The 12,403-nt window shown below is 40.3% G+C and overlaps 1 protein-coding gene across 2 annotated transcripts in view; it reads right to left on the bottom strand.

Annotated features, from left to right (window-relative positions):
• Nucleotides 1-469: 469 nt before the first annotated feature.
• The window catches only part of LOC132401993 (upstream-binding protein 1-like), a 98,270-nt gene continuing 86,336 nt past the window's right edge, over nt 470-12,403 (bottom strand). For both annotated transcript variants that reach the window (XM_059984415.1, XM_059984425.1), the window contains 2 exons: nt 1,881-1,932; nt 470-1,805 (listed from right to left, as the gene is read on the bottom strand). In XM_059984415.1, the coding sequence (XP_059840398.1) occupies nt 1,768-1,805; nt 1,881-1,932 (90 nt within the window). In that variant the 3' untranslated portion in view covers nt 470-1,767. The remainder of the gene's footprint in view (nt 1,806-1,880; nt 1,933-12,403) is intronic.

Raw genomic sequence — 12,403 nt, 5'->3', positions numbered from 1 at the left:
GTGAATGCCTGCAAGGTAGTAGCTGTTGGCATATACGTACTGTGATAATAAATTTACTTCGAACAGACTATAAATTAGGGCCTCGATTAGTGGAGCAGTGACCTTGGAGAGGATGTGAACACTGATTCACTTGTCCTGCTAGTGTATGTAGATTTTGAGGATTTTATGGAGGTAGTGTTGATGGTCGTGTCAGTGCTTTGAGATGCATGCTGCAAGTAACTGATGATATGATCCAGAAGCATTCAGAGAGTGTAGTGATCACCGTTGCCCTGCAGACCATGAAAATGAGTTCAATCGTCACTTTTCCTAGATGACCAAGAGACTGCTGGCGATGGTGTTAATACCACTAACGTCAACCATTGGCTGAAGAGGCCCCTAAGGGCTGGGTATAGCTGAAGCAGACTGGTAGAGGACCATTGTATTGAGTGCAAGATGCATAAATATTTCAAGACTTGACACTTTCTCAGAGTTATTTGCAAAAAAATTAAACTTTATTAGAGGCAAGTTGAATTTATGCATATCTCAGAATAAGATCTCTAAATCAAGAAAAAAAAGACAAAGTTGCTGGTGCTTATTGTAATCATAAATTAAGTGAAACAATACCTATGGCTGTTCTTTTTGCACCAGGACACCAATAAATAAAATGAAATTTGAAATTCCACACCTAAAAGACACTATAGTGCTTTATTGTAAAAAAAATTCTAACTGCCATGTTGAAGTGGGCAGAGATGCTGAGTCAATTTGATTTCTATTCATAATGCTTGACCTGAAAACGCTCCAATGCCAAGTGATAATTATAATCCCTCAACATTTTTGAAAGTAAGCAAACAATACTTTATTAACATATCAGTGCAGTGAGATTTGGTCACAGAGGCACAATTATGATTTAAATCAATTATAGGACAATTACATTAATTTCTGCTTTCAAAAGCATAGGATGTGATTATGGACTTTTAAAATTTATTATGTTTAAATACAGGAACGCCTGCCCTCTTGGATCTACAAGCGGTTGTGGGCCATTAACAAAACAAGAAGCTGTTGTTTTCCTCACAACTGCTGCCTATCTACAGGTAAAAGATCTGACGTTGAACTGAAACAATAAATGTTCAAATGCAGAACCCAGGTCAGGCTTACAAAAAAGCTGCTGACTCAGTTGTTAATAAGGTCACATGAGCTAAAGGAAGCCTGGGAAATGGGGGGTGGGATGTGCAAGCTGCCACGCGGAATTGAAATCAGAATATCTGTCTCCCCTGCAGATTAGCACCTCAACTATATGATCTTGCAAATACAGTTTCAGCTGGGCAAACTAGCAAAGGCAATAATACATACAGCACAAAGAAAGGCAAAACATTTTAAAATAACAGCATATTTCAACATAAATTTCAAAACCAATAATCGAGAAACCAGACAGGTAAGAGGAAGCATAAATGCTTCAAATGAGACAATTATTGTGCAAAACTGTATCTACTGGCCATTTTCCTCTTCGTTATTTATAAAGACCACTTTGAACCACATTTTCTGGACTTCAGGCCCACCCTCGAGCTCATTGCATTCTGAAACGTAGAGAGGGTGCAGATGGTGGCAGTGATACTTCCAGAAGTTTCAAACTCACAGTAAGGTAACTGAACAGTCAGGCTGTGTTTTCAATATGAAACATTTTGTACAGTGAAGTCAGATTCTAACATTTACATGGATTTGCACAAAGTCCTTTGTCATAATAAAGATAGCTTCTATATGCAAAAATGTAGTCCAGCTCAATGGGGCAAATTACTTCAGAATCACATGGTAGCCTTCCATATTTTCAGCTGTAAAATAAAAAAAATAAATAGTATCAGTCTGCTTAACATTAGGCTACATTTAAAGCTGCTTAAAACAATTACCTTTCACTGTGCTGATTATAAAGCAACTTTCATCTTGGAGGTTGTGAACCATCTGCAAAACAAATTTTCAGAAGATAAAGCATATTTTGCAAAACCTCTCACAGCCCCAGAAAACATCCTCCACAGTCAAGAAAGCTCCCCAAGTTATTTACTTTCTGAGGAGGCAGAAGGGAGCTCGTCTATGCACTCAAATACTTGCAACCATTGAACACACCTACATGGAGCGCGGCCACAGGAAAGCAGAAGCCATTATCAAGGACCCCTACCATCTAGGGTATCTTTCTTCTTGTTGCCGCATTCAGGAAGGAGGCACAGGAGTCTTAGGTCCCACACCACTAGGTTCAGGAATTACCCTTCAACCATCGGGCTCTTGAACCAGTGTGGATAACTTCATTCACTTCAACACTGAACTGATTCCACAATCTATAGATTCACCTTCAAGGACTCTACAACCATGTTAATCTTACTTATTAATCATTTATTATTATTATTCGTTTTTTTTTTTGTTTTTGCAGTTTGTCTTTTCAACATTTGTCATTTCTCCATCTGTTTTTCATTGATTCTATTGTGCTTTGCATTTACTGGGAATGCCCACAAGAAAATGAATCTCAGGGATAACTTTGACCTTCAACAGATGAGACCCTAAACACAACCATCACATAGTACAGAAACTGCACTGCAGCGGACAGGAGTTTTATTAAGCTAATCTTATACATTTATATTTACTGCAGTTTTGTATTGTGTACTTTATGTTTATTGTGTTTTTTAATACGGCATTTGGTTCAGAGTAACAATCATTTCATTTTCCTTTACACTTGTGTACTGAATAATAAAAATCTTGAATATCCATCTCAGTTATAAATACATCAGGTATAGGTGTGCGCTCAACTGGAGCTACAGTACACATCCCCAACCCACGATCAGTTATCCTTATTTGATAGTTCTATATTATTTATGTTTAAAAATTTATTCAGATACAGTGTGAAATAGGCCCTCCCAGCAACCTAGCCTAATCATGGGACAATTTACAGTGACCAATTAATCTACCAACTGGTATGTCTTTGGAATGTAGGAGGAAATCGGAGCACCCAGAGGAAACCTATGCACGAGGAGAACGTACAAACTCCTTACAGAGAGTGGTAGGAACAATCTATCCATATAACCATATAACAATCACAGCACGGAAACAGGCCATCTCGGCCCTCCTAGTCCGTGCCGAACTCTTAATCTCACCTAGTCCCACCTACCCGCACTCAGCCCATAACCCTCCAACTCCTTTCCTGTCCATATACCTATCCAATTTTACCTTAAATGACAAAACTGAACTGGCCTCTACTACTTCTACAGGAAGCTCATTCCACACAACTATGACTCTTTGAGTAAAGAAATACCCCCTCGTGTTTCCCTTAAACTTCTGCCCCCTAACTCTCAAATCATGTCCTCTAGTTTGAATCTCCCCTACTCTCAATGGAAACAGCCTGTTCACGTCAACTCTATCTATCCCTCTCAAAATTTTAAATACCTCGATCAAATCCCCCCTCAACCTTCTACACTCCAATGAATAGAGACCTAACTTGTTCAACCTTTCTCTGTAACTTAAGTGCTGAAACCCAGGTAACATCCTAGTAAATTGTCTCTCTAATTTATTGATATCTTTCCTATAATTCGGTGACCAGAAATGTACACAATATTCCAAATTTGGCCTTACCAATGCCTTGTACAATTTTAACATTACATCCCAACTTCTGTACTCAATGCTCTGATTTATAAAGGCCAGCGTTCCAAAAGCCTTCTTCACCACCCTATCTACATGAGAATCCACCTTCAGGGAACTATGCACTGTTATCCCTAGATCTCTCTGTTCCACTGCATTCCTCAATGCCCTACCATTTACCCTGTATGTTCTATTTGGATTATTCCTGCCAAAATGTAGAACCTCACAGTTCTCAGCATTAAACTCCATCTGCCAACGTTCAGCCCATTCTTCTGCCCGGCATAAATCCCCCTGCAAGCTTTGAAAACCCAGACTTCAGAAAGGTGTTTGACAAGGTCCAAAACTGTTAACAGAACATGGGACCCATGGCAAGTGGCAAAAAGGATCTAAAAGTCAGGTTGGTAATAGAGGGTGACGGTGAACGTTTGTTTATGTGATTGGAAGCTTGTGACCTGTGGTGTACCACTGAGATTGACAACAGGCTCTTAAGGTTTTTCATAGGCATTAACTGCTTGGTTGAAATGATTAAATTAGTAAGTTTGAAGATCACACAATTGGTGACTCTGCTGACCATAGCTCTGGAACTATACACTGAGTGCTCTCTTAATTAATGCAAATATCTAATCAGCCAATCAAATGGCAGCAACTCAAAGCATGCAGTCATGGTCAAGAGGTTCAGCTATTGTTCAGACCATTTTGCAAGGGCAAATGGAATTTTAATTTCACCAAGTGTGAGGTGATACTTTCAGAGGACTCACAGAAGCCCACACATCCCTAAAGATTGCAGCACAAGTGACAAGTGAAGTTGATGGGAGGTTTTCCTTCATCAGTTATTGCTGATTGTACAAGAGCCTGAATATTAAGGTACAGATTTATAAACCCTTTGATTAGCCTACAGTGGATGTACAAAGATAGTATAAAGATCTTTGTACACTATCACATGCATTTCTGGTTGCCACACAATAGGATGGACATTATTTCACTGGAGAGGGTGTAGAGATTTACCAGGATGTTACCTGGATGTAACATTTCATTTATGATGACAGATTGTAAAGTTTAGGTTGTTTGCCTCAGAGAAGAGGAGGGGAGGTTGGGGGGTATGGGGGAGGGTGACCCAACAGAGGCACAGGATTACAGTGAGTGAATAATGAGGAGGATTCTAAGGAAGAAGTTATTTCATTGTAAGTGTGGTGTCAGCCTGGAGAATATTGAAGAACAGGGTGCAGAAAGGCAGTCATGACATACAAGTATCTGGATGAGTAATTAAATTGCCGGGAAATATAAGGCTACAAACCAGGAGCTGGTAAGTGTGGTAAGCATGGAGGACTTCCTGATCATTGCCATGTATACAATGGACTGAAAGACCTGTTTTTGCGCCGTATGACTATTCTGACTCTAGATATTTAAATTCATTTTAACTTACAAATATAAACAAGCAAATCAATCCCGTCTAAATGGATTCCATATAACCAGCAAAGAAAAGTAATCTCATATAAATAAACCAACTCTGAACCCAAATCAACACCACCTTCTCAACTAAAGGCGAAGATTTTGTTTTGTTAAACAATAAATACATTAAGACTAATTGGTACAATTCCCTTCGATCCCACTTAAGACCATAAGATATAGGAGCAGAAGCAGGCTATTTGGTCCATTGAGCCTGTTCTGCCATTCAATCATGGACTGATCCAATTCTTCCAGTCATACCTACTCCCCTGCCTTCTCCCCATATCCTCTGATGTCCTGGCTAATCAAGAATGTATCTATCTCTGCCTTAAATACACCCAATGACTTGGCCTCCACAGCCACTCGTGGCAACAAATTCCAGACCTACCACCCTCTGACTAAAGTAATTTCTCCACATCTCTGTTCAGAAAGGACGTCCTTCAATCCTGAAGTCATGCCCTCTTGTCCTAGAATCCTCTAACATGGGAAATAACTTTGCTATATCTAATGGGTTCAAGCCTTTTAACATTCAGAATGTTTCAATGAGATCCCTCCTCACTCTGAACTCCAGGGAATATAGCCCAAGAGCTGCCAAACGTTCCTCATATGGTAACCCTTTCATTCCTGTAATCATTCTTGTGAATCTCTGAACCCTCTCCAATGTCAGTATATCCCTTCTAAAATAAGGAGCCCAAAACTGCACACAATAATCTAAGTGTGGTCTCAAAAGTGCCTTACAGAGCCTCAACATCACAATCCCGCTCTTATACTCTATACCTCTAGAAATGAATGCCAACATTGCATTCGTCTTCTTCACAACTGACTCAACCTGGAAGTTAACCTTTAGGGTATCTTGCACAAGGACTCCAGGTTCCTTTTCATCTCTGCATTTTGAATTCTCTCCCCATCTAAACAATAGTCTGCCCATTTATTTCTTCCACCAAAGTGCATGAACATAACACTTCCAACATTGTATTTCATTTGTCACTTCCCCTAAACTATCTAAGTCTCTCTGCAGGCTCACTGTTTCCTCAACACTACCCGCTCCTCCACCTATCTTTGTATCATTGGTAAACTTAGCCACAAATCTATTAATACCATAGTCCAAATCATTGACATACATCGTAAAAAGCAGCGGTCCCAACACCGACTGCTGTGGAACTCCACTGGTAACCGGCAGCCAGCCATAATAAGATCCCTTTATTCCCACTCTCTGTTTTCTGCCGACCAGCCAATGCTCCACCCACGCTAGTAACTTCCCTGTAATTCCATGGGCTCTTACCTTGCTAAGCAGTCTCATGTGCGGCACCTTGTCAAAGGCCTTCTGAAAATCCAAGGTAAGCACATCTACTACATCTACAAGCAGGGTAGACAAAGGAATTTCCTCAAAGAATTGCAGTAGGTTTGTCAGGATTTTCCTTTCAGGAAATTATGCTGGCTTTGGTCCATCTTGTCATGTGCCTCCAGGTACTCTGTAATCTAACAATCGATTCCAACAACTTTCCAACCACTGATGTCAGGCTATCAGGTCTATAGTTTCCTTTCTGCTGCCTCCCACCCTTTATAATAGCAGAGAAACATTTGCTATTTTTCACTCATCCAGTACAATGCCAGAATCTATCGATTCTTGAAAGATCATCATTAATGCCTCTGCAATCTCTCCAGCTACTTCTTTCAGAACTCAAAGGTGCATTTCATCAGGTCCAAGAGATTTATCCACCCTCAGACCAGTAAGTTTCCTGAGCACCTTCTCAGTCGTAATTTTCACTGCACAAACTTCACTTCCCTGACACTCTTGAATGTCCGGTATACTGCAGATGTCTTCCACTGTGAAGACTGATGCAAAATACGCATTTGGTTCCTCTGCCATCTCTACATCTCTCATTATAATATCTCCATCGTCACTTTGTATTGGTCCTATATCTACCCTCAACTCTCTTTTACCCTCTATATACTTAAAAGAACTTTTAGTATCTTCTTTGATATTACTCACCAGCTTCTTTTCATAATTCATCTTTTCCTTCCTAGTAACTTTCTTAGTTTCTTTCTGCAAGTTTTCAAAAGCTCCCCAATCCTCTATCTTCCCACTAGCTCTGGCTTCCTTGTATGCCCTCTCTTATGCTTTTACTTTGGCTCTGACTTCACATGTCAGCCACAGTAGTGTCCTTTGTCCCTTTGAAAATCTTCATTTTTTGCAGAAATTCCAGCCATTGTTGCTCTGCTATCTTTCCTACAAATATTCCCTTCCAGTCAACTTTGGCCAGTTCCCCTCTCATGCCATTGTAAAATCCTTTATTCCACTGAAATACTGACACATTGGATTTTATAATTTCCCTCTCAAATTTCAATGTGGTTACTGTTCCCTAAGGGTTCCTTAACCTTAAGCTCTCTTGTCACCTTCAGATCATTGCAGAACACTCAGTCCAGCACAGCCGATTCCCAAATTGGCTTAACAACAAGCTGTTCTAAAAAGCCATCAGCTTAGACATTCTACACATTCTCTCTCCAGTACTGACCTGGTTTTCCCAATCCACTTTCATGTTAAAATCATCATGACACTGCCTTTCTGACAAGCCTTTTCTATCTCCTGCTGTAAATTGTATTCAACATCCTGACTGCTGTTTGGAGGCCCGGATACAAATGCCATTAGGGTCCTTTTACCCTTACCCTGTACTTAAGCCAAAGCTTGTAATCTAAATGGCTGTTCAGACAGGTGGTGAAACAACACATGAAGAGGAATGGTAGCAGAGGGACAAAACACAACTATTTACTTCATGGATGATACAATATAATTAGAATGAATGGTCCATCTGGAAGAATGCCTGGCAGAAGAATTGGAGCAAGGGGGAGGGTTTCAGATTTCTGGATAATTGGGACCTCTTCTGGGGCAGGTCTGACCTGTAAAAAGGGGAAGGGTTCCACTTGAATCCAAATGGGATCAATATTTTTGTGGTAAGATTTACTGGAGCTGTTGGTAGTTGTTTCAACTAATAAGACAAGGGAATGGGAACCAGTATGATAGAGCTGAAGATGTGCCAGCAGTTTTACAAGTAGATGATGGATGTAACATGAATGTAAGGAAGGACAATGATTGGATACAATTGCGGACAGAACAAAGAGTTAAATTGTACCACAGAGGCAAAATTAAAAGGGGCAAAGAATGCAACTGGCTGTATTTAAATGCGCGTAGTATTCAGAATAAGGTGGATGAACTCATGGCATAATTACAGATTGGTCTGTATGATGTTGTGGGCATCACTGAATTGTGGCTGAAAGAAGGCCACAGCCAGGATATACTCTGTATTGAAAGGACAAGCAGAAAGGCATAGGCGGTGGTGTGGCTCTGTTGGTAAGAGATGGAATTACATCTTTAGAAAGAGGTGACGTAGGGTCAGAGAATATCAAATCTTCATGGTTGGAGTTAAGAAATTGAAAGGGTAAAAAATACCATTATGGGAATCATATATAGGCCTCCAAACAGTAGCCAAGATATGGGGTTTGGATTGCAGCAGGAGCTGGAAAAGGCATGTAGTAAGGGCAATGACACAATTGTAATGGGGGACTTCAATATGCAAGGGGATTGGGAAAATCAGGATGGTGTTGGATTGCAAGAGGGAATTTGTTGAATGCCTACGAGATGGCTTTTTGGAGCAGCTTGCGCTTGAGAAAGGGCCATCTCAGAATCAGGTTTATTATCACCAGCATGTGTCGCAAAATTTGTTAACTTAGCAGTAGCAGTTCAATGCACTATATAAATAAGTAAATCAATTACAGTATATGTATATTGAATAGATTAAAAATTGTGCAAAAAACAAGTAATATATATCAAAAAAGTGCGTTAATGTCCAAGGGTTCAATGTCCATTTAGGAATTGGATGACAGAGGGGAAGAAGCTGTTCCTGAATTGCTGAGTGTGTGCCTTCAGGCTTCTGCATCTCCTACCCGATGGTAACAGTGAGAAAAGGACATGCCCTGGGTGCTGGAGGTCCTTAATAATGGACGCTGCTTTTCTGAGACCCCGCTCCTTCAAGATATCCTGGTTACTTTGTAAGCTAGTACCCAAGATAGAGCCGACTAAATTTACAACCCTCTGCAGCAGCAATCTTAGATTGAGAGTTGTGTAATAACTCAGATCTTATTAGGGACCTTAATGTAAAAGAACCCTTAGGAGTCAGTGATCATAATACAGCGGCATGCAAAAGTTTGGGCACCCATGGCCAAAATTTCTGTTACTGTGAATAGCTAAGCGAATAAAAGATGACCTGATTTGCAAAAGACAAAGTTAAAGATGACACATTTGTTTAATATTTTAAGCAAGATTACTTTATTTCCATCTTTTACAATTTCAAAATAACAAAAAAGGAAAAGGGCCCGAAGCAAAAAGTTTGGGCACCCTGCATGGTCAGTACTTAGTAACACCCCATTGGGCAAGTATCACAGCTTGTAAATGCTTTCTGTAGCCAGCTAAGAATCTTTCAATTCTTGTTTGGGGGATTTTCACCCATTCTTCCTTACAAAAGACTTCTAGTTCTGTGAGATTCTTGAGCTGTCTTGCATGCACTGCTCTTTTGAGGTCTATCCACAGATTTTTGATGATGTTGACGTCAGAGGACTGGCAAAACCTTCAGCTTGCACCTGTTGAGGTAGTCCATTGTGGATTTTGAGGCGTGTTTAGGATCATTATCCTGTTGTAGAAGCCATCCTCTTTTCATCTTAAGCTTTTTTACTTACAAAATTTGCTGGTTTTTAATTGAATTCATTCTTCCCTCCACCAGTGAAATGCTCCTCGTGCCACTGGCTGCAACACAAGCCCAAAGTATGATCGATTCACCCCCGTGCTTAACAGTTGGAGAGGTGTTCTTTTCATGAAATTCTGCACCCTTTTTTCTCCAAACATACCTTTGCTCATTGTGGCCAAAAAGTTCTATTTTAACTTAATCAGTCCACAGAACTTGTTTCCAAAATTCATCAGGCTTGTTTAGATGTTCCTTTGTAAACTTCTGACACTGAATTTTGTGGTAAGGATGCAGGAAAGGTTTTCTTCTGATGACTCTTCCATGAAGGTCATATTTGTGCCAGTGTCACTGCACAGTAGAACAGTGCACCACCACTCTGGAGTCTGCTAAATCTTCCTGAAGGTCTTTTGCAGTCAAATGGGGGTTTTGATTTGCCTTTCTAGCAATCCTACGAGCAGTTCTCTTCGAAAGCTTTCTTGGTCTTCCAGATCTCAACTTGACCTCTGCCATTCCTGTTAACTGCCATTTCTTAATTACATTACGAACTGAGGAAACAGCTACCTGAAAATGCTTTGCTATCTTTTTATAGCCTTCTCCTGCTTTGTGGGCATCATTTATTTTAATTTTCAGAGTACTAGACTGCTGCTTAGAGGAGCCCATGGCTGCCGATTGTTGGGACAAGGTTTGAGAAGTCAGGGTATTCATAAAGCTTTGAGATTTGCATCACCTGGCTTTTCCTAACAAAGCCACAGCCCTAACAAGCTAATTAAGGTCTGAGACCTTGGTAAAAGTTATCTGAGAGCTCAAATCTCTTGGGGTGCCCAATCTTCTGCATGGTGCTCCTTTCCTTTTTTTCACTCTAAAATTGTACAAAACAAAAATAATACACTAATCTTGCTTAAAATGTTGAAAAGAATGTTTCATCATTATGACTTTTGGAGATCAGTTCATCTTCTACTCACTTACCATATATTCTGGAGTATAAGCTGACCCCCCCCCCCCCCCCCCCCCACACCATTTTCAAGGTTAAAAAAGTGACATTTTCATGTTACCTTTGTATAAGCAGACCCCTTTTATAGAGGTTTTTGATTTAACCAGAAAAGATCACAAGATCTCACATGCCGGTACTCAGTTTTGCCAGATCTGGAACCGGGAAATTTTGTGAACCAGTACCTGCTAAAAGAACAGGCCTACACATCGTACAGCGTTATAAGCGAATTCCTAATAAATAAATCAGGGAGGGAAATTTTGGATTCGGTCTCCAATGGTAAAGAATCCTCCAAATTGTAACCCCTGCAAAACCATTTAGCGCCCATCGTAATCTCGTTAAAAACATAACACGGGGTGGCGAGATCAGTACGTATACTCAGTATTGAGTTTGTGACCACCATGTATAAAAGATTAAAATGAATGCGATATGATGGTGGCTTCAAGCTGAAGGTTGTTGATTTTGCTAAAGGAACGAATAATTCTGCAGCTGCTAAGAAGTTTAGTGTAAACGAAAAACAAGTGAGAGAGTGGAGAAAGGCAGAAGACACGCTGAGGGAAATGCCAAAGACAAAATGTGCAAACTGTGGAAAAACATGCCAGTGGCCAGAACTGGAAGAAAAAGTTTTAGAGTGGGTGAATCACCAGCAATCGTCCAGATACATTGTTATCAGAGAAATGATTCGTGTTCAAGCATTGAAATGGGTCGTGAGGTCAGCAAAAATTTCAAAGCTACGCGAAGTTGGTGCAGCGATTTATGAATAGATGTGATCTTGTGTTGAGACAAAAAACAAAGATTGCTCACAAATTCCCACGGGGTGTTGTTTACGTTCAAGAATGCTGCTAGATGGACGAAGCCGGTTGCTTCAAGTGGGTTAAAGAGGTGTGGCGTTGATGTCCCGAAAGTTTTGGAAAAGAAAATTCACTACTTGTCTGGGACGCCTTCAAAGCGCACTTGTCAGGTGAGACAAAAGCAGCATTGAAAGCTGAAAATATGGACATTGCAGTCATCCCTGGTGGTTTGATCTCCGTGCTCCAGCCACTAGATGTGATTTTAAACAAATCATTCAAAGAATTCATGTGACAACAGTAGAACGAAATTGACTCAAAAGCAGCCAATAAATACGACCTGTCTTCCGTGTATTTGCTTTTCCAAAGTTGGCACCCTGTATATAAGCTGGCCCCCTAATTTTAGGACCAAAATATCGGCTTATACACCAGAATTTACGGTAACAGAAATTCACAGTAACAGAAATTTTGACTGGGGTGCCCAAACTTTTGCATGCCACTTCATACTGCAATTTGAGAGGGAGAAGCATAAGTCAGGCTCGATGTGCTGAAAGAACTAATTTTTCTATGTCTTATGGTCCAAGAAATAAGACACGATAAGCAATGCTGTTAACATATACCTACAGTGTAAGAAGCAGTTATCTCATTGCATAGAACACTGCAGCAGAGGAACAATCCCTTGCTCCATAACAATATGCTGAACTAGTTACATTAGTAATCAAATGCCCAACTAAATGAATCCTATCTGACTATCAAACGTCCATATCCTTCCATTTTCTGCATTCATGAGCCTCTTGAACAGAATTTGCCTTTGTCACCCCTGCCAGCATATTCCAAGCACCCAACACTAT

This window comes from Hypanus sabinus, chromosome 1 (assembly GCF_030144855.1).
Source record: "Hypanus sabinus isolate sHypSab1 chromosome 1, sHypSab1.hap1, whole genome shotgun sequence".
Classification (NCBI taxonomy): domain Eukaryota; kingdom Metazoa; phylum Chordata; class Chondrichthyes; order Myliobatiformes; family Dasyatidae; genus Hypanus; species Hypanus sabinus.
The sequence above is the reverse complement of the archived record's forward strand: the minus strand, read 5'-3'. Positions and strand labels throughout refer to the sequence as shown.